Here is a 22991-nt window from a genome sequence, read left to right as displayed (position 1 = left end):
GAATTAAAAATACACATGTAGGTATTAAGTATTTCTATACTTTTAGTTGGAAAACGGTAAATTAAAAAGCATATAATATTGACATTTTAATGTGCTAATTTTAACATACTTCTAGAGTTTGCCTGAGTTCTTAATTTTCTCCTTTAAAGCTAATACATACAGTCTTGTTTCATTCCAAACGCAATACATCTCTGTAACCTGCAATATTGACAGCGGTTTCGATGGTGTTTATTGATAATACAGTCCTTAGATCCTCGACATGAGTAAACTAAATTTTTTCGGATACTTCGTTTAAAAAATCCTTTGCAGCCTTCACAAGTTATTGCTCCATAATGACGCCCTAGAGATAAAATATTTAGAAGTCATATATTTTAGAACAGAAATGAAATAAGCCCATTTTTTCCCTTTAAACATCATATCTGAGATGAAACTGACACTTTTGAGTTTATGACATGAAAAAAATGCATAGGAGTTTCCAAACAGAAAATGAAAACAACCATATTCTTTGATAAGATTATATTAAATAATGCCAGTGTTTTTAATTTTATAACATAACTATTTTCACTTCTGATATCATAAATTATTATATACTGCATATTTCAATCTAAAAATTATGCTCCAAAAAAAGATATATCAGTTAGTATCTGAACTGTAATAATCCTTCCTCACTGTAAGTTAGTGTTTTTTTGTCCACCAAATTTGTTTTTATTTATGTATTTATTTATAATATATTTTATTGAGTTTTTACAGAGAGGAAGAGAGAGGGATAGAGAGTTAGAAACATTGATGAGAGAGAATCATCGATCAGCTGCCTTTTGCACACCCCCTACTGGGGATGTGCCCACAACCAAGGTATAGGCCCTTGACTGGAATTGAACCTGGGACCTTTCAGTCCGCAGCCGACGCTCTATCCACCGAGCCAAACCGGTTTCGGCTGTTTTTTTATTTATTTATTTATTTATTTTTTATTTATTTATTTATTTATTTATTTATTTATTTATTTATATTGTTGAAAGTATTACAAATGTCCTCCATTCTTTCCCCATTGACCCCCTTTACCCAGGCCTTCACCACGCTATTGTCAGTGTCCATGGGTTATGCATATATGCATATAAGTTCTTTGATTAAATTCTTCCTACTTACCCCTGTCTTTCCTCTGAGATTCATCAGTCTATTCCATGCTTCTAAGACTATGGATCTATTTTGTTAATCATATTCCACATATGAGTGAGATCATATGATACTTGTCTTTCTCTTAGTGGCTAATTTCACTTAACATAATACTCTCCAGGTCCCTCCATGCTATCTCAAAGGGTAAGAGATCCTTCTTTTTTTACAGCTGCATAGTATTCCATGGTGTAAATGTACCACTGTGAGTTCCATTTTTTAAATCTCTGGAAATATCTGTAGTGCTCTGATCAGCCTATCATTTCACAAACCACTTCTTTGGCACATCTATTAACAAACTGAACATCCTCTAAGTAAAGCTCTAGTGGAGATTTTTGTAATTAAGTGATGGGCTAGTTTAAAGAAAATTAAACAAACCAGGCCCTTAAATTATATCACACTGGCATTTATAAATGCATTCGAATGAACACTGGTTTGTATTTCTGGCATGAGGTAACAATAGCCAGAGCTAAAATGACATAGCCCTGAATACTAGTAACAGGTTCACATTAATGTTTCTCTCTCTCTACTCCCATCCTCCCTCCCTTCCCCTTTCTCTAAAAATCAATGGGAAAAATATCCTTAGGTGAGGATTAACAACAACAAAAAATGGCAACTGCATTTCATAATGCTCTGAAATATAAATTTTCTTCACTGACAGATCAAATTAAACGGTATTGAAGAGAAAAATTTTTACATGAATAAAAATCTCGGGAAAAATCAGTTAAATTTCATAATTATAAATTATAAACCACAAACTACAAGCGCCTTTATTTTTCTTTTTACTTTCATGGTAGTGTGATAGTTATTTTAATAACACAACACATATAGGAAATTATTTTTAATGTTACCTGATGCTTTGTCTCCACATACTACGCAAAGATCAAAAATCTTATTTGGTCCTTGGTCTGAAGAAGAATTATCTGTTAAGAACTAAAGTAAACAAAAACAAAACACAACAATGTTACTATTCAGTATTGCTCTCACATAAAAAAAGAACATTCAGTCTTACTTTTTGCTTCCTTTTTAAGTTATTTTGAAACTTTATACTCTATTATTATGTATATATCAAATAAACTACAATATTTGTAATTTTCTTAACATATATGTAAAAATTTCAATGTTATAATAAGCAACAACAGTAAGATACCTTTTTTTAATTTGTCCATAAAAACTTAAGTCATGACTGTTAAACACATGAATACATAAGTAGTTTTTAATGCATCTCACAGATTAAGCATTTAACATGCATATGGAACTTGTCAAATTATCGTAAAGTTATCAATCCTATCATGACATTTGTCTTTAAAAAGTTTAGAACCGCCGAAGCCGGTTTGGCTCAGTGGAAGAGCGTTGGTCTGCGGACTGAAAGATCCCAGGTTCGAGTCCGGTCAAGGGCATGTACCTTGGTTGCGGGCACATCTCCAGTAGGGGGTGTGCAAGAGGCAGCTGGTTGATGTTTCTCTCTCATCGACGTTTCTAGCTCTCTATCTCTCTCTCTTCCTCTCTGTAAAAAAATCAATAAAATATATTTTAAAAATAAATAAAAATTTAGAACTTTTACACTGGAATGACAGGACTAAAATATGCTATTATGGCATAAAAAACCAGCAATTTTTTAAAAGAAAAATATTTTGTTGATGTATTAACTTTATAATTATGAAAATATAATTGGTAAAAGACAAAGGTATAAATAAACTTTTTATTAATGAGCGTCTTAAGTTTGGGCTAGGTGAAGTGGTTGAGAGCGTGGACTCATAAATGGTAGCAAGTTAGTGTGACTAGGTGGAATAGCCTTGGGTAAATTACTAAGCCTCTTTCGATTATATAAAAAATTCACCAAGTACAACTAATGCTGGTAAAGAAATACTAGTTTCTTCTTTTAGGCTTATCCTTCAACCTTTTCTTCATATTCTTTCAATCTTTTGAAAAATGAACAAATTCCTTTCAATCCCCAAAATGTGATATTGCATTTAGTAAATACCTTTCCCCTGCTTTAAACAACCCACAAAGTAATCCTCTACTTTGACTCCTTTTCTTCTCTTAAGGGTGTGAATGCCTTATGAAGTAATTCTGATTTTAAAAAATTTAAACAGTTCTTAAAATAACTGTCTTTTGTTATGTTATAGTGCTATCATTTATTTTTATATTACAAAAAAATCAGTCAATAAAATCTTTTTTTAAAAATTCTATTAGATGTCTTTTGAAAGCATCTAATACAAATATCATTCTTTTCCTCAATTTTTAAAAAAATATATTTTATTGATTTTTCCACAGAGAGGAAGGGAGAGAGATAGAGAACTAGAAACGTCGATGAGAGAGAAACATTGACCAGCTGCCTCTTGCATACCCCCCACCGGGGATGTGCCCACAACCAACGTACATGCCCCTGACCAGAATTGAACCTGGGACCTTTCGGTCCGCAGACCGACGCTCTACCACTGAGCCAAAAAAAAAAAAAAAAAAGTTTAGAACCTTGCTGAAACCAGTTTCGGCATCTTTTCCTCAATTTCACATCTATTAGAACCTCGCCAAAACCGGTTCAGTGGACAGAGCGTCGGCCTGCGGACTGAAAGGTCCCAGGTTCAATTCCAGTCAATGGCATGCAAAAGGTGTTAATATTTTATGTACTGTGTATTTCTAAGGGTAGAAGAGATATTGAGAGGGCAAGGGACTTGCCCATATGCCATCTTAGGTCAACAGACCAAAAATCAAATCTTCTTGGTCCAAGAAATTCCATCCTATATTTGTTTTTCTTTCATTGCCCTTAATAATAATCCACGAAGTAGTCAAAATACCAATCTTACTTCCATGTTCATAATACAATTTTTTTTTAAGAGTAAAAACCTGACACTTATTTCTTCAGCCAGAAGATCAAGGTTAAGGTGTGATGATAGTAAGTACCCTTGATATAATGTAATGAAAATGGCACTTAAACTCTGTGACCCTTTTTCCCAAAACCCACAATCCAATCGAACATGAGAAAAATATAAGCCAAGGTCTCAGAGTGAGGCAACCTACACTTTACCTGACCAGTACATCACAAAACTGTCAAGGTAATCAAATACAAGGAAAGTATAAGAAATTGTCATAGGTAAGAGGAATTTATGGAGATATGACAACTAAATGCAATATGGTAGCCTGAGACAAAAATAATACTAGGTAAAAATCAGGAAAAGAAAAATATCTATTTTAGTTAATAATGTATCAATATTAATTCGTTAATTATAACAATGTGTAAACCTAATGCAAAATGTTAAAACAGGAGAAACTTTGTGTTTGGCGGTTCTATGAGAACTCTGCATATTAACTGCTTATATTTCTATTAATGTAAAACTTCAAAAAATCAAATTTGTTAATAAAATAAAGAAATTAGGGTATGTATAATGTTATACATTTTTTTAGTAACGCCTATCCATTTTCTACCTCAGCAGTTTCTAAAAATGATGTATCTGAAAGAAGAAAATCCAATAGGATACCTTGGCAAGATTTTTTATTTTATGAATTAGGAGTTTTTCAATCCTGAAAGGAATTTTCTTTGATCGGTTTTTCATTAAAAAAAGGTGGAATCCAATTTTAAGTGGGCACTCACCCAAAATCTCTCTAGAGGCAAACTTAATGGTTCACTGTATTTGTATTCAATTGTAACAACCAGCAGTAAAAATATCTACATAACCATAGGCATGCAGTGTGTAAAAACCCTAACTGGCTCTTAGCCAGGACCGGTTTGGCTCAATGGATAGAGCGTCGGCTTGGGGACTGAAGGGACCCGGGTTCGATTCCGGTCAAGGGCATGTACCTTGGTTGCGGGCGCATCCCCGGTAGGGGGTGTGCAAGAGGCAGCTGATCAATGACTCTCTCTCATCGATATTTCTAACTCTCTATCTCTCTCCCTTCCTCTCTGTACAAAATCAATAAAATATATTTAAAAAACAAACAAACAAACAAAAAAAAACCCTAACTGGCTCTTGAAGTATAATACATAACTGTCAAAAATTAACACTAACACAATGTAATCTACACTCTACTGAGTTTGAATATTAAAGGAGACCATAGAGTAAATGGCTTCTTTATCAACGAAGATGTAGATGACAACAGAAGAGGTGAACTGACAAAGACAGCAGCTATGATAACAACTTCTTAACATGGATGCTGCTGGTTCAAGGCACAGGCAGCTTGGTCCTAGAAACTGAAGCCACAGAAGATGCTCCTGATCTGGCAGTTTCCTAACTGTGCAGAAGCAGCAGGTCTCTTAGAAGTAGTTCTCAAGTGTGCTCCAGTAGTCATTTTTGGAAACCTGACCTCAAACTGTTTCTTCAGCCTCCCAACAATTCTTTGAGCTCTTTATATTCTATATTAAGTCCCTTCCTGCCAAACTTGCCAGAGTGGAACTTACTGTATGTAACTAAGAGCATACTTATGACATGCTTTTTAATTCTTTTCAAGTGTAAGATACAAAGACATGCTATGGTTATTTACCTGGAGGTGTTGTGCAGACAGATCAGGAGTTGTAAAAAATAACTGGTTGACACCTGCTGCGTCAGGAGTTGTGAGAAAAACTTTCCCAGGTGTGGAATCTTGCCTGGCCAGAATGACTTTGCTTGGAGCAGAGACATCATGATTTGTCAGAATGAACTGCTTGCCTTGTGTGTTATGATCAAGTGCTGTCACAATCTGGATTTTTTGGCCAGTTTGCTGCTCTGTAACAACCTAACACAATCATGTAAAATTAATAATCAAATCAATTTTCTCTCTCTTAAAGAACACAATTTTGTCATAGCTTCAGACAAAGCTGGAAAAGCATTCCCATCACACATATATTCAATACTAGTGCCCTGGTGCATGGATTTGTCCACATGGAAAGGAAATTAATTAGAGGGTGGCCAACAGGATGGAACTGGGCGAGATAGACCGGACATGCCCTTGAGCCAACTTCCCTCGGTCCCTCCCCGGCTGGCCACACTTGGGGTGGCACCACGGCTCGAAGGGCTCTCTTCAGAGTAAATGGGGTCCCTCAGCCTGGCCTGTGGGGAATCCGACCAAAACTGGCTCTCAGATATCTGCCAGGGTTCCCGGGTTGTGAGAGGTCAGTTCTCGAGTGACGCACCCTGGAATCAGGCTCCCTCCTCTCTGGTTCCAGGGTGTGTCACACAAGAATTGCCGCTGCCAGTTCATCACATATATATTCAATATATCACACATACACGCCTTTAAATTAGCAATTCTACTTCCAGGAAACCCTATCTTACAGAAATAAACAAATGTAAAATAAATAAAGGTACAACAGTAAGAACATTCAGACCTCACTAAATTGATTCCTTCCTTCCCCTTCCCTTTCACCTTCCATTTAGACAAGCATACGTTGGGTGTATTCTATTTGCAAAGCACTGTTTGTACTGGATCCTAAAATAGAGCAACAAAAGTTTTTCTCATAAAGCTTTTCAAGTTCTGGATTTCCTACTGTATAAAATGGAGATACATTGAAGGGCTTATGAAGCAGAGGTGTGCCAGGATCTTTTTCAAAAAGGACCCATTCTAGCTGAAACCAGTTTGGCTCAGTGGATAGAGCATCAGCCTGCAGAATGAAAGGTCCCAGGTTTGATTCCTGTCAAGGGCATGTACCTTGGTTGCGGGCACATCACCAGTAGCGGGTGTGCAGGAGGCAGCTGATCGATGTGTCTCTCTCATCGATGTTTCTAACTCTCTAGCACTCTCTCTTTCTCTCTATAAAAAAAATCAATAAAATATATATTTTTAAAAAGGATCATTCTATATTTAGTGTGAAGACTAGACTGTGATTGTTCAAGAGTAGAATTAAGGGAAATCAGAAAGGATGTTAGTGCACAGAAAGTGGTAATATTTGATTATTATATATTGGCAGAGATAATGGCTGATAACAGGGAAATAGCCATACTGGGGAGGTGGGGGACACCTGAATTTGTATTTTAAGAAAGGAAAGGTGACAAGATGAACTGAAGGGACTGGATGTGGAATGTAAGGAAAGAGTCAAGGATGACTACAAAATCTTGGCCTGAGGAATTTGGAGGACAAAATTGCCATCTTTTATCACTGTATTTCAGAACCTAGTATATACATTTGATGTAGTTAAGTGAACCAGTGAATAAACTATAAACTAACCATACCTCTCCCATCTGTTGTTCAATAATTTGATGTGCAATTTCTTCTATGGTTGCCATGATCTAACTGCCAAAATGTCCTGCCAAAAATAAAAGGATAATTTTTTATAATTATACCCATAAAACATATTTAAGAATTCAGAAATGAAATTATATGTTAGGATTTTTCTCAAAGCAATCCAGTAAGGTGGGTGGGTTGGGAAGGAAAAAAATAAAACAAAATTGACCATGCACTGACAGTTACTGAAGACTGATTAAGCTTACACAGGGGTTCATAAAATGACCTCTCTGCTTTTATATATTTTGAAAATGTCTATTAAAAAAACTATTCAACCAAAGAATTTCACTTTTCAAAGATACTGAATCCTGAATAGGAGAATTCTACTACAGGTTAGGAGTAGTTTATGAACTTAAACAAGGGTAATCCTATCTGTAAACAAATACATCACTATAGCCATTTAATATGCTTTTATCAAACATTATAAAAACCGACAAAATAATTGCATTCATTCAGAAGGATGGAAGATTTCTCTAAAATCACTTCACTAATGATCATTCTTCGTGAGTGGCAATTTCTTATATATTAAGGTTAAATGAATTTAATGAAAAGCTGTCTTCAAATGGATTTGAGAGCCTGTAAGATTAGTAATTTGACTTTGACTTGGTTTTTCTCTATACAGGATAGTCAAGAATATAAAATTTACTTCTGGCTTCATATTATATGATAGAATGAGTGGTTTTCTGGTCAAGATGAGTAGGTAAATGCTGTGTTTCATACTCCACAACCATTTCAAAAGTACAACTACATTACAGACTAGCCATGACTTAGAACCACCTGAAACCGAGCTGAACGGAAGTCATATAACTAAGAATATTAAAGAAGAAGCCACATCAAGACTGGTAGAAGGAATCCTAGCTTGTTTGGCTCAGTGGATAGTGTTGGCCTGTGGACTGAAGAGTTCCAGGTTTGATTCCAGCCAAGAGCACATGCCTGGGTTGTGGGCTTAATCTCCAGTAAGGGATGTGCAGGATGCAGCCAATCAATGATTCTCATCATTGATGTTTCTCTCTCTCCCTCTCTGAAATCAATAAAAATATATTAAAGAGAAAAAAAAAAGGAGTGGAGGTGCAGAATGAGCTGGTCCCATTCCCAGATGTGGTGGATAAAAATCAAAGGAATATCTCAGGTGCAGAGGTTACCCCTGAAGAGTAAGGGGTCCCACCCCCACACCAAGCTCCCAACCCAGGGTTCCTGTTTTGGGAAGAAAAATCCCCAAAACTTCTGCCTGTAAAAACCAGCAGGGATTGTGGCTAAGTGAGGCAGAGTCCCATGTAGCTGGAGTCCTATGCAGCTCCTCAAAAGGTCCTGTGCACACTTACTCAGACTTGCTCCTCTGAGCTCTAACAGGGCAGCAGCTTGAAAGCAACCAGGGACTGACTATATGGGGAGGAACTGAAGTATCTGACATCAGGGTGAGAGCTGGAGGGGCAACTTTCTCCCAGACATAAGTGCTGGCAGAGGGACACAAATTGAGATACATAAACACTAAAGTAAATATTCCAGTAAACTTTACCTGAGTATTCTTTTATTAAGTAGTTTGGATTATATGGATCTACTAGAAGTTCGGTGCATGAAATTCGTGCATGGGGTGTGTGTCCCTCAGCCCAGCCTGCAACCTCTCCAATCTGGGATCCCTTGATAGATGTCCGACTACCCGTTTAGGCCCGATTCCAGTAGGATTCGGGCCTAAAGGGGCAATCAGACATCCCTCTTACAATCCAGGACTGCTGGCTCCTAACTGCTTGCCTGCCTGCCTCCCTAATTGCCCCTAACTGCTTCTGCCTGCCAGCCTGATCACCCTCTAATCACTCCCCTGCCAGCTTGATCACCCCCTAACGACTCCCCTGACAGTCTGATTGATGACTAACTGCTCCCTTGCCAGCCTGGTCACCCCTAACTACCCTCCCCTGCAGGACTGGTCACCCTTAACTGCCCTCCCCTGCAGGCCTGGATCCTCCCCCAACTGCTCTTTCATGTAGGCCCAGTTGCCCCCAATTTCCTTCCTCTACTGGCCTGGTCACCCCTAACTGCCCTCCCCTGCAGGCTTGATTGCCCCCAACTGCCCTCCCTTGCAGGCCTGGTCCCTCCCAAATGCCCTCCCCTGCTGGCCTGATCGCCCACAACTGCCCTCCTTGGTCTGGTCCCTCCAAAGTACCCTCCCCTTCTGGCCATCTTGTGGCGGCCATCTTGTATCCACATGGGGGCAGCTATCTTGTATATTGGAGTGATGGTTAATTTGCATATTACTCTTTTATTAGGATAGAGGCCTGGTGCATGGGTGGGGGGCAGCTGGTTTGCCTTGAAGGGTATCCCGGATCAGGGTGGGGATTCCTTGGCGCATGGGGTGGCCTGGGCAAGGGGCCTGTGGTGGTTTGCAAGCCTGGAGACCCAAGCTGAGGCCCTGGTATCTGGGATTTATAATTGAAACTTTGTGGTCTTGAGCAGAACCAAGCCTTCTGCTTGCTCCATGGCTGCAGCCATTTATGTTGGGATTTATTTATTTCTATAATTGAAACTTTGTAGCGGAGGCCAGGGCTGTGGGAGCTAAGCTTCCTCTATCACTGGGGGCAACCCAAGCCTCCTGCTCGCTCCAGCTCCGTGGCTGCCACCATTGTTGGGATTTATTTATCTTCTATAATTGAAACTGGGTAGCCTTGAGTGGGGGCCTGGGCCCACCAGGATATGCAAAAAACTTGGCTTCCTCCGTTGCTGGGGAAACCTAAGCCTCCTGCTCTCTCCGTGGCCACAGCCATCTTGGTTGGGTTAATTTGCATACTTGCTCCTGATTGGCTGATGGGCATGGCTTGTGGGTATAGTGGAATGATGGTTAGTTTGCATATTGCCCTTTATTTGATATTTAGATAAGACATAATGACTCTAGACAACTGCAGTAGTGCAGAGCATTGTTTTTGTTTTTAATTTATTTTATTGATTTTTTACAGAGAGGAAGAGAGAGGGATAGAGAGTTAGAAACTTTGATGAGAGAGAATCATCGATCAGCTGCTTTTTGCATATCCCCTACTGGGGATGTACCCACAACCAAGGTACATGCCTTGACCAGAATCGAACCCAGGACCTTTCAGTCCACAGACCGACGCTCTATCCACTGAGCCAAACTGATTTCAGCAATGCAAAGCGTTTTTATAGTGAGAAGTAGAAAGTTGCTGTGTTGGGTCACAAAATAGAATCCCTCAAATATACCGTATTTTTCAGACCATAAGACACACCGGACCATAAGACGCACCAGAGAAGGGAAATGAAGAAAAAAAGATTCTGAAACAAATAGTGTCCTAAAATATTTTGTGCATTGAAACCCAACATCACAGTCATAAACACATGTAATCAACCCTGTAAAGTAAACAGCAGCATTTAGAACCATTTTAGAGCCGGGCAAGCACACAGAGACCACACAGCCGGGCAAGTAAAAAAACTTTTTTTTTTTAAGTATATGTGTAGGCTATATTTGGACCATAAGACGCAGGGACTTTTTCTTCTGGGGGGAAAAAGTGCGTCTTATGGTCCGAAAAATACGGTTAAGTATGTTTATATTTTTTGAAGAGTATGTAGCTTTAGTCAGATTCTCTAAGAAGTTTGTAACCTCCGAAAAGGTGATGAATCCATTACAGTTTCTTGCTTTTCCTAAACAGAAGAAAAAAAAAACCCCACAAAACATACACACCTAAATATCCCTGAATTCAGTACTCAAGAATACTCTTCCAACCATATTAACATTAAAATCCATTAGTATTGTTACCTGAGGCATTGCTAATGACAGAGTATATACAATTAAGCCTGAACTTATACATTGATACATACATGTACATGTGCGTCACACAGTAATTAAAATTGTAAAAGAACTAACTAACTTATTCAGTGAAAAGACAGTCTTCGTTCCATCCTCTTACTAGATTTCCAGTTCTCCTTGAAGGTAGTCACTAACCTTTTCTTAGTGTTCTTCTAGATAACTTTCCCTATTCTAAGTAGCATTTAAAAAATGTCTTTACATAGATCTTGCACATTTCTTACTAGATTTATGCCTAAATGTTATGGACTGAATTGTCTCTCCCCCACATCCCCTAATTTATATATTGAAGTTCTGACCACAGTACTTCTTTGGGACTGTATTTACAAATGTAGTCTTTAAAGAAGTAAGTGAGTTAAAATAGATTAGGTAGGATGGCCCCTAATACAATTTGATTGTTGTCCCTGTAAGAAGAGATTACATCACAGATATAAACCAAAGCGTAGCCATGTGAAGAAAGAAAGAAGATGAACGTGTACAAGGCAATGAGATAGGTCCCAGAAGTAACCAATATTGCTAACTCAGATTTGGACTGCTTGTCTCAGACTTCTAGCCTCGAAAATTGTGAGAAAAATTTTTTTTAAATTACTTTATTGATTAAGGTATCACATATTTGTCCTCATCCCCCATTCTCATCCCCTATCCCTCCCCACGCTTGTCTCCATCCCCCTGTTGTCCTTGACCACTGATTATGCTCATATGTATGCACACAAGTTTTTTGGTTGATCTCTCGCTTTTATACCCTCCTTCCCTCTGAGGTTTAACAGTCTTATCCATGGCTCCTTGTCTCTGGGTCTGTTCTTGTTCATCAGTCTGTGTTGTTCATCATTTCCCCTAGATGAGTGAGATGATGTCCTACTGGAAATACACCTTTAAGAACAGAAAATGAGCCGAAACTGGTTTGGCTCAGTGGATAGAGCATTGGCCTGCGGACTGAAGGGTCCCAGGTTCAATTTCGGTCAAGGGCATGTACATTGGTTGCAGGCACATTCCCAGTGGGGAGTGGGCAGGAGGCAGCTGATCGATGTCTCTCTCTCATTAATGTTTCTGACTTTCTATCCTTCTCCCTCTCTTTAAAAATTTAATAAAATATATATATAAAATAAAAGATTGGAAAATAAGACAAGCCATAATGGTTATGCTGAAAGACAAATGAATCAGTCTATAGTGAGTTTTTTTCTGGGCCAATAGTTCTTTTGAGACCCAATTTCAATGTCAAACAGTTTCTTTCTTTTTTTTTTTTTTAATATATTTTATTGATTTTGTACAGAGAGGAAGGGAGAGAGATAGAGAGTCAGAAACATCGATGAGAGTCATTGATCAGCTGCCTCTTGCACACCCCCTACTGGGGATATGCCCGCAGCCAACGTACATGCCCTTGACCGGAATCGAACCTGGGACCTTTCAGTCCCCAAGCCGACGCTCTATCCATTGAGCCAAACCGGTCCTGGCTCAAACAGTTTCTTATGTGTATATGTCAGCAATGATATTTCAGTTCTGGATGGTGGACAAATGGTGGTAATGCTTGCCCAACCTAGAAAATTCATTTTTGTTATTTAAATCACCCAACCTGTGCTACTACTTTGTTATGTCAACTCTAATAAACCAGTACAACTTTTACTACTGGGAAGTGGGATGCTGTTATAACCCATATCTAAAAATTTGGACCTGGGAAATGGGAAGAGTTTTGAGACGCATGCTAGAAAAAACCTGGTTTGCCTTAACAAGTTTTTGGTAGAAATATGGATGTCAGGCAATTCTGGTGAGGGTTCAGGGAGAAGAGAACTGTAGAAAAAGGTGCTGTCATCTTAGAGATATATACATGTATCATAAACAGAATGTTGGTAGACATACATTAAAGACATACATTGAAGATCTTCTGATGAGATCTCAGAAGAAAATGAACATGTTATTGGAAACTGGACGAAGGGAACCTTCTTATAAAGTGGCAAAGAACTTGGCTATGTTGTATGCTAGTGTTTTATGTAAAGTAGAACTTGTGAGTGATAAGCTCAAATACTTATGTCAGGAGATTTCTAAGCAAAGTTTTGAAGATGCAGCCTGATTTCCCTTTGCTACTTAGAGTAAAATGTGAAAGGAGAGATAAATTAAAGTTATTAAGAAATATAGAATCCAAAAAGTTGAAGATTTTAGAAAATACTCAGCTTATCTATATTGCAAAAAAGGAGATAGCTTGTTCTGAAGAGACTACCCAGGTTTGGGTGATTTGGGCAATCTTTTGCTAAAGAGATTATGGGCTGTGATATATTGATCCAATCGGTCATCTCAACAGAAACCAGGAATAGAGATTGTTTATCTAGGAGAGATTTGCAGGGGACTCTCTTGGATGGCTTGCACCACCATGAATTGCACGGAACAACATTTTTGAGAATCTTATACTAGCAGAAATGCTGCCAAGCTTGGACTGAAGAGGACACAAATGAGATGAAATAAAGGCAGGCTCTTGGACTTCTGGGATTCTATGGGATGGGCCAGTAGAGCTATGCAGTTTCAAACATGTGTTATCCTTCAAGAATAGGGAAGAATGTGCCTCAAAGATGGGTCTGAAGACCTGGCCCAGGGAGCAGCATTGTCTCTTCTGTTGGTTTCAGAGAAGTTGAAGCCACTTCTTTCCAGTCCAGGGAGAGTTGAATAATCATACTAAATATTGAACATTGCTTTTTAGCACAACTAATTAACATTTATAATTTTAATAAAAGTAATCAAGTTCAGATAATTTGACAATATTAATTATAATCACCCAATATTAATGAGTTTATGACAAACAATATCCTATATAATAAAATCGTAGTATGCCTATTGTCCCCTCAATTGGGAGTTTATCTGAGAGTTTTACCAGGGGCTGAGGCTGGCTGGGAAGGGAGGGAAGCTCTGGGAAAGAAAGGGAGGCAAATTTCATGCACTGGGCCTCTAGTATCATAGAATCCTTTTTTCATCATTACCTACTTTTCTCATTAAACTAACCAGGAATCTTATATAATAAAGAGGGAATATGCTAATTGACCCTCACACTGTCGCAAAGATGGCAGCATCCACAGCTACAGATGGTGGCACCCAGATCCCTCAGCTGCATGCCAGCCTCTGGAGATCCCAGTCCCCTCTGCCCCCCAGCCGCCCAGGGCTGGCCCGAGACATAGGCAAGCCTTGGAATGCAGCTGCCCAGCCAACGCTCAAGGTGCAGGCAAGCCTCAGATGTCGGCTACCCAGGTGCCCAGGGCCACATGAGGCTTATGCTGTCAGCAGTGTTAGCAGCAGAGGTGTGATGGGGCAGCCTTCTCCTGATTGCAGGGTCACCTCCCGCCCCTGAGGGCTCCCAGGTTGTGAGAGGGGGCAGGTTGGACTGAGGATCCCCCCCCCCCCCTCCAGAGCATTAATTTTCATGCACTGGACCTCTAGTGTTATACATATTTAGATATAAAAAAATCCACAAGATAATAAAAATATATCATACAATCTTCATTTCAAAAAACTTTTACCATTTACAAAAAATTATCTAAATTAATTACAAATCCTACCCAAACTTATTAAGTTTTATTGAAACTCAGAAATTTCCACAGGATAGTTAATATTATTCACTTCAATAGACAAAATATTAACAAGGGGGAAAATGATGAAAACTGGTAAAAATAATAGTTATTTGGCATGAAAGTAGGAATCTATGAGAGTGCATTAGCTCAACTACTGCTAGTTTAAGCAAAAAAGGGGGACTGTGGGATACATTACTAGGATCACAACAGAGCTGACCTTGGGGAAAACTGGAGCTAGGATTTCTTTGGCTGTCAGGAATCTTCCTATCTCAGCGACACCCTATGTGGCTTATTTCTGACTTTGTAGTAAAGCACCAGGGAAGGAAAAGTAGACTTTTCAAATCCTAATTTTAAAATCTTGTTAATAGATTCACTGTAGGTGGAGCAGGAAGAGAGAAAGAAAGGTTAATATGATTGGCAGTTTCTGTATTTTCAGAAGGCCTATTTACCAAAAGATGGGACTGGCACAGACTTGCTACTGATATAATCACCATGAGCCAGGCAACCACTCTAATTTGTTTCTACTAATGATACACAGAACTCTTCAATCAGAAGTACATTAAACACTACTACAGCTACTCAAATGTAATTCAGCAATGACTGAAATTTTCTACTGTCAGTGGAAGAAATCCCAAGAGGAAGAAAAAAACTCTTATTCTTATAACATATCAAGAGATCTACTTTGGCCACTTCCAAATCTAATTTCTTGCTTTTTGGATTATTTAAGTAAGTGACAAATTTAGTTTTATAGCTATGTTGTTTTAAATAACCTCAAAAATTTCTAGAGAATTCACAAAATAAATTTTAATGAATTTTTCAAGTATACCATAAACATACAAAAAACATTTTTGCTTTTCTTTTTTAGTTGGTAAAAACAGGCATAAAACTTCTTTAGTCTGAGACAAGACAGCCTTACAATTCTTAGTATTAAAAACTTGAGGTCTACCTAGTGAGTTTGGCTCAGTGATTGGAGCGTCAGCCAGTGGACCAAGGGTATTGGGTTTGATTCCCTGTCAAGGGCACGTACCTCAGTTGCAGCTTCAATCCACAGTGGGAAGCAACCAATCGATGTGACTCTCTCTCATCGATATTTCTCTGTTTCTCTCTCTCCCTTCCCCCTTCACTCTCTCTTAAAAAAAAAAATTAATGGAAAAAATACCCTGGGTGAGGATTAAAAACAAAACAAAAACTTGAGCCCTATCTGGTTTGGGTCAGGAGATAGAGAGCTGGACTGCAGACTGAAGGGTCCCAGGTTCCATTCCTGTCAAGAACACATGACCAGGTTGTGGGCTTAATCCCCAGGGTGGGGGCGTGTAGGAGGCAGCCAATCCATGATTCTCATGTATCATTGATGTTTCTATTTCCTTCTTCCTCTCTGAAATCGATAAAATATTAAACAAACAAAAAAACTTGAGGCCTAGAGTCTTAAGGACTGGAAGCTGTTACACTTGTTTATGAAACAAAAGATATTAGGGGTTACCAGTTACTCTAATGTATTGATATTCAGAATTTTTTAAAGTGTTTTTTTTAATTGATTTTTTAATGTTTGTGTTTTGTTTTGATTAACTTCAGAGACAAAGAGAGGGAGAGATAGCAACATCAATGATGAGTGAAAATCACTAATCTGGCTGCCTCCTGCATGCCCCCAATGGGAATAAAGCCCCAAACCCAGGCATATGACCTGACCAGGAATTGAACCTGTGACCTCAGTGCATGAACTATACTCAAGTAACTGAGCCACACTGTCCAGGGCCAGAATGTTCTGTATGGGGAAGGTCTATTAACAATTTGAAAAGAATCAAGGATGTTTTGGGTTACCAGTCCAGATTTTATTCCCAGCCTTAAAGGAAAGGTAAAAAAAACTAGGTGGCTAATGAAGGGGAAATCAGTAACAGGGAAAAGAAGTATATAGTATTAATTGTTTTCTAAAGAAAATTAGGTTTAAAAGGAATAATTATTCTTTTTTGCTTTTGTGTAGTTAAACCTCACCCAAGGATATTTTTTCCATTGATTCTTTTCCTCACCAGAAAACACAAGTTCACATTCACTTACAGCAGGGGTAAGGAACCCTTTTTTCTGCCAAGGGCCTTACAAAATATCAACTCAAAAACTAGCCTGCTATATTTGGTCAAACATTTAATTAACTCACCTTTAATGCCTTGGCAGAGCCAGACCAAATAATTTCTCGGGCTTTATACAGCCTGTGTGCCAGATGTTCCCCAGCCCTGATTTACACTATAAATGATGGTATATGCTGAATTCTGAGGGGTTCATAAAACTTTCTGTGGCTAGTCCTAGGCCTTCAAGTTAAGAACCTTTTGGGTAAAATTTCAGCTAATGCCAGAATTGAGTTTATTGTGTATTTAATATACGCATCTTTATGTATATGAAAGGACCCTAGAAGGCAAGAACCATCTTTACATATATTTGAAGTCCCAAGAAGGCAAAAGTCATCTTTTTGTCCTTCACTCTGACAAGTAGCAATATCCCCAGATGCTTACAGAACTGAACCGCATCCCTTTTTTCCTACTTCAGAACTAGCAGTGTCTCTTTAAGTATGTTTCGGCCCTTCAGATATATATATATATTTTTTTTTAATTATTATTTTATTTTTTCAGTATCTGCTAAGCCCCTGTAACATGCCAGGCACTATGGATACAAAGGAGAGTTCTTTATAGTCTCATTTCTTCTTCTCATTTTATCTGCTATCACTCTCAAGAGGGGTCTCTCTCCTAACAAACCATTCCAAACTTCTCCCTCGTTTAAATTCCACCTGACCTTTCCAACTCAGTTCAAATGATGTTGGTTTTTTAATCCAATCTTTCTAGGTCCAGCATTTATTGTGTATACTAAGGTTGTTACCTAGGATCCACAGAATTCTGTTGACTTTAATATTTTGAAGTCCCAAGGAGGCAAAAGTCACCAGAATTTTTATGTAAAGGTGCATTTTTCTGGAAGGCCAGTCCATGGCTTTCATAAGATTTTGAGGTTGCAGAGGGTCCTATAATCCTATAATGCAAAAAAAAAAAAACCCCAAGACAGTAATTATACTATTAGTCTATGCTGCTTCTTTTTTCTTTTCTATTCCCCAAGGGTAGGAATTTCATACTTTGTGTGTGCAAAAGGAATTTTGGGAATGCTTGCTGACTGATTTGTGTCTCCTTCAAACCCCTCCTAAAAGAAGACTTAAAAACCCCTACAAAGAATGATGACATTCATTACATTTGATCCACTTTTTTCTAATATATAAGAACAGAGATACCTTTTAATCTCTCCATTGCACATATAGGCACAATTTAAAAACAATCATCACATACCAATGAGCCACCCAGCATTGTTCAAAAATATCGGTCTTAAAACAAAACAAAAAAACCCTCAGTCTTAGGTCCACCCACAACTTCAGAGGCACAAAAACAAACAAACAAAAAAAACACAAAAAAACCTTAAGGCCTTACTTTCAATTCATTTTTGCTTTTCCTTTCCATTTTTTCTTTTTTAAACAGGCTGACCTACTTAGTGAAGGTTACGAGACAACTTGGCAACACTTGCAATCCATCAAGCGCTATCTGCAGAAGCGGGAGGCAGAGCTTCTCAACAAAAGGGCTATTGGACACTTGGCCATCATGCCCGAGTGCAGGGAGCGGCTTGGGCCGTTGCCTTTTATTTCTCGAAAGATACGTGTGTCCGAGGGCAGCGCCTACGCTGTCCCCCGTTAAAAGCACGAGAACCAGCGAGGGGCCCCCAGTGAACGGGGTTCGGGGCGTCCCGCCGGCCACGGAAGCCCGCGGTGCGCGGCGCTCGGAGGCGGGGAGGGCGCGGCGCCCGACGGAAGCTCTCCCCGCAGTTGAAAGGTCAGAGGCGCCGCGGAAGGCGCCGCGGGAGAGGCTGCCGAGCCGCTCGCGGACTCCCGCCAGCGCCCCGCCGCCCGACCCCGCTCCGGGCCCCGGGCTCCGCGCCCCGGCCGCGGCCTCAGCCTTTCCGGAGCCCCGCGCGTCCGGCCCCGCAGCTCCGGCCGCGCTCCGCGCTCCAGCCCAGCCCGAGCGCCCCGCCGCCGGGCCAGCCCGCCGGCCGAAGCCCGCAGGCACAGGCGGGACTGGGACTGGGGGTGGGGGTGGAAAGGGAGGGTCGGCTGGCGGTTGGGAGAAAGGGACACCGACCCCACCCCCACCCTCACCCCCATCCCGGCCGCGGCCGCTTTCTCCGCTCCCGGCACTTCTTACCGGCTTCTCCGCCGAGCTGCGTCCAGCGCCGGGCGTGGACCGGCGGCCCCGCAGCGGCGGCTCCTGGGGGGGCGGGGGGGGGGAATACCGGGAGGAGGTGGCTTGGAGGATGAAGGAGGGGGAGGGTAGAGGAAAGGGGGGGCAGGGAGCTTCTGGGTTTGTGTATTTGGAGGGGGTCAGAGTTCGTGACCTCTCGGCTCCGCGGTACGCGCTCCAGTCCGCGCCTGCGCGTGAGTGGTGGAGGGGGGGACAGGCGAGAGGAGGGCGTGCCGCTCCTAGGGAGGAGGGATGAAAGGATCGAGCCTCTCAAAACCAACTGCCCCCTTGCGGCCAGGAGGGAGAACGCCCCCGCCGTTGCTGCGCCTCAGGCAGTCCTGAAAGGTTTTGAAACAACTTTTCAGATTGGAGTATGGAGATAGCCTTCATCAGTTTTAGGCAATTCTGTTTCTAATTGTGGGGAAACTGGGCTCTGTGATAGATGCTCCAACATTTATCAGGACTAACAAGTATGGGTAAATCCCAGTAAGATATTTAAAATTCACTTCAATAAAATGACAAACTGGGATAGAATCCTGTGTAGTCGTTTTACTTATCAGCTCTTGTAAGGAAATAGGTATAATTGTTAAATGGTGCATGGACATTATTGCTTAGGATGTGAAATTCCTGAAGGCTTACTTTTGTCTGATTTGCTCAGCCGTATATTCCCAATCCTGTAGGACAGTGTCTGATGGCCAACCAAAAATTGGAACGAGGTATTGATGGAACATGACATTCTGACAGTAACGGCCTGTGGCACAGAGGTGTGGCAGGAAGAGCTGTCCTGTATGCAAAGTACTGTGTGATGGTTTGGATTTTAAGAGAAGGGGTCCTCAAAATTTCTTTAGTATTGATCAGCACTAGAAAAGCAGTCATGGATTTAGGCCAGAAACCCAAGTGAGGAAAACAAAGGTACATTGGGAAGGAGACCATCTCTGTCATTTCCTGCTGGAACTAGGAGCTGGACACAGGACACACACAAAGGACATGCAACAATATCCCTAACAAGTAGAAATACACTTTAGGCCGCATTCTCTGAAAGCCCCCCTTTTCCTGTGGCATCATTCATTGTATTTGGTGGTTTTAAGGAAGCCCCTCTTCCCTTTACTCCCCCGTCTCCCCCCAAATCCTTAAGATGATCTCAAAAGTGAAAGTTAAGAAAGCACATTTACAAGGGAAAGGGCAATCTGAGATGAGACACTTTCTCTATTCTCAGTTCATAATATGAGTGCTTTTAGTTATGCGTGTGGTTAACCTTTATCATCCAATTAATTAATATGTTACTATAGGTTGACTTACTAAAATGTGGAAGTAAAAGCAATTTGGGAAACATCATTTGTGGGTGGAGAAGAGCAACCCCTAATTATGCTTGAGGAAAACAGGTCAATGTGGTTCATCTTTAAATGTGACTCTTAAAAAAATTAAGGTCTAAAGAGAACGAAAGGGAAAATTAACAAAAAATAATATAAAAAATTGATTTGAAACACATCACACCAAAAGTAGATAAATTTATTTGTAATAAATACATATTAACATTATTTACAATGCTAACATTTGATTTATAAAGGATTTACTAGATCTCTCTATGGACAATAACATACAGACTATTATCACTTTAAGTAAAAAGTATTTATAGAAATTCATAAGTCATTTAAAAAATAATAGCATTTTAAGATTGGTTTTCAAGATGCTATGACCAACTCATATAAAAGAAAAGGCTGCCCCCTTTTAAATCTCTCCCCCCAGCAGAAAAAAGAAATTTGATATATTGAGACATTTTGAAAATTTACTGCCACCTTCATCTTTAAAAAAATACTACTATAAATTATCTCTTTTCTTTAATGGGGAAGAAAGTTGTAGGTAAAATTTTTCTCTTAAAAAATAACTTTAAAAGTGGCTTAAGCTCCTGAATGATATTTGTGTATTGGGGATACTGACAAAAGAAAAGGAGGGGAGTCCATTTGAAGTAATTTATCAAATATTGAATATCCAACAATTATAGGCACTCTGCCAGATGCTCAGGGAGAATGTGATAAGTACCATACGAAAGTCTGTTTATGAGCTAAAGGCTATGGGAATTTAGAGGAAGGGAAGACTAAATCTCCTGTTTGAAGAAACAGGAGAGAGGAATAGGGAAAAGGACTTCGGATCAACTTCAGAGAAATCTTGGATAAATAGGCAGAAATGGGGGTTGGAGAGAAACTATGAACAGAGAAAAATTGGGTTGGAATTAGCGGGAGTGCATGATATCCGAGGAAAAGTGTTCCATGCCAAGCCACTGGGAAGCCAATGGAAGTGGAAGAGCCAATGGAAGGGGATGAAAGTAGAGCCATGCTTTAGAAGATGGCTCTGGCAGTGTTTAAAATGCCACCATGCAAGGAAGGCACTGAAATTAGAAGTTATTCCAGTCGTTGGAAAGAAGTAACAAGGGTCTGTGCAACAACAGAAGGGCAATGAAGACGGAAAGGGTACAGGAGCGATTGCAGAGAGCCCTGTTGAGACTCGGAGTCAGATTCTGAAGAGTAGAACACTTTTTCCATCACAGAAGAAAATAAACAGATTGAAAGAAAAGTGAGTTGAATTTTAGTGATGTAACGTTTAAAATGCTTAAGGACTTGTGTGTAAATGTCCAACTGGAAGTTGCAAATGTGGCCTCGCAGGATGGTGTGACGTGTAGGTGTAAGAAATGAGTTCTAGCGTAGGCATTTGGAGGGCTGTGTTTGAGATGTAGACGATGAGAATCATGTTCTTTGTAGAGGAAACAAATATTCCAACAATATTCAGTATTCTCTCTTAAAAGACCGAAGATAGGTATTTTGTGAGAAATTGAGACATTAGACATAGCATCTGCCTTTCAGGAGTGTATAGTACAGTAAGAGAAATAGGATTTACTTCTGGAAAGCCCAGTGATTATATCTGACTACACTGCCTCTCAAACTTCAAAAATAGTACAGTGAAAGCACATTCCAAGACACATCAACATAAATGTGATAACATTTACATTTTAACTAAATTACTTTATATCTGGCTTTCCTTATTTCCCTGGATATATTCTACCAATCAAATATAAAATACTCATTTGGCTAACAAAACTACACTTCTTCGCTTACTTGTTTCATCACATCTTTATATTAAAGGTTGCTCTTATCTCATTTTAAGAAATGCTATTACATACACAAAGAATTAAACATTTGATTAAGGAAAGAATTAAGTGTCTTGGGCAAAGGACGCTAGGACACTGGATACATTAGGGAATGGGGGGAAAGGGTTGGAGAGAGGTCCAGAAATATGGGATGATCCCAAAAATAACCATTCTAATTTTTCTAGGATTCTGGTGGGACAGATGCCATAGATAAGAGGAACACTGGCTGGGGACACACTGTAAGAATACAGCCATCTCCTAGTTTAAACTGGCATCTCTTGTCTAGGTTGCTTCAGAATCCCTTTGGTTTAACTTTATAACTGTTCTTCTTTCTCTTCCTTATGAATAAAAAGAGATATTTGAAAAGGGTTTGTTGGAAGCGCATGTATAACAAATAGTGTTCTTGGGATGTAGGTACTATTTATACTTTTTTCTCATTTATAGGATGTACCCAATATATCATTCCCACTCCACTAAAATGTTAGCTATCAAGAGATATTTTCAAAATAGCTTTACAACAAAATGTATATAATTAGGTTTCTCAGTTGACATTGAATAAGCCAGTTTAAATAATTGATCAGCTTTATTAAGTTATGAGAATTGATAAGGGGGACAGGGAATGTAATACTATTCCACATTTAAGACATCTTTATAGGGTGGGGGGTGTAATCTGATAGCTTTCCCAAGAGGCTATATTTTATGTTTTTCAAAAGCCTCCATGGGGCTAAGCCAATAGCTAGTATAATCATACATGAGATTCACATGTAATTAGGAGAATTACTAAAAGTTTGTGCAATGTTTCTTCTATTTAGATTTATAACTGGTTCTTGATTTATCCAACTGTTGAAAGATAGAATAGCCTGCCTGATATTTTCTAA

The 22991-nt window shown here is 39.6% G+C and overlaps 1 protein-coding gene across 10 annotated transcripts in view; it reads right to left on the bottom strand.

The window, feature by feature from the left end:
- The window catches only part of NR2C1 (nuclear receptor subfamily 2 group C member 1), a 51969-nt gene extending 32898 nt beyond the window's left edge, over positions 1-19071 (bottom strand). For 7 of the 10 annotated variants that reach the window (XR_004991550.1, XR_004991555.1, XR_004991556.1 and 4 more), the window contains exons 1-5: positions 18936-19071; positions 7311-7384; positions 5647-5877; positions 2019-2100; positions 161-340 (exon numbers count right to left, since the gene is read on the bottom strand). Coding sequence is in view for 2 of the 10 variants with exons in the window: in XM_036458721.1 (XP_036314614.1) it covers positions 161-340; positions 2019-2100; positions 5647-5877; positions 7311-7364 (547 nt within the window). In the remaining 8 variants the exon portion in view is untranslated. Of the gene's footprint in view, positions 1-160; positions 341-2018; positions 2101-5646; positions 5878-7310; positions 7385-17216; positions 17241-18170; positions 18358-18935 lie in introns of those variants that run through there. The other 3 variants (XR_004991552.2, XR_004991551.2, XR_004991553.2) reach the window with 3 other exon arrangements.
- Positions 19072-22991: the final 3920 nt, after the last annotated feature.

This window comes from Pipistrellus kuhlii, unplaced genomic scaffold (genome assembly GCF_014108245.1).
Source record: "Pipistrellus kuhlii isolate mPipKuh1 unplaced genomic scaffold, mPipKuh1.p scaffold_m20_p_3, whole genome shotgun sequence".
Classification (NCBI taxonomy): domain Eukaryota; kingdom Metazoa; phylum Chordata; class Mammalia; order Chiroptera; family Vespertilionidae; genus Pipistrellus; species Pipistrellus kuhlii.
Note: the sequence above shows the minus strand (reverse complement) of the source record. Positions and strands in the feature narration are given on the sequence as shown.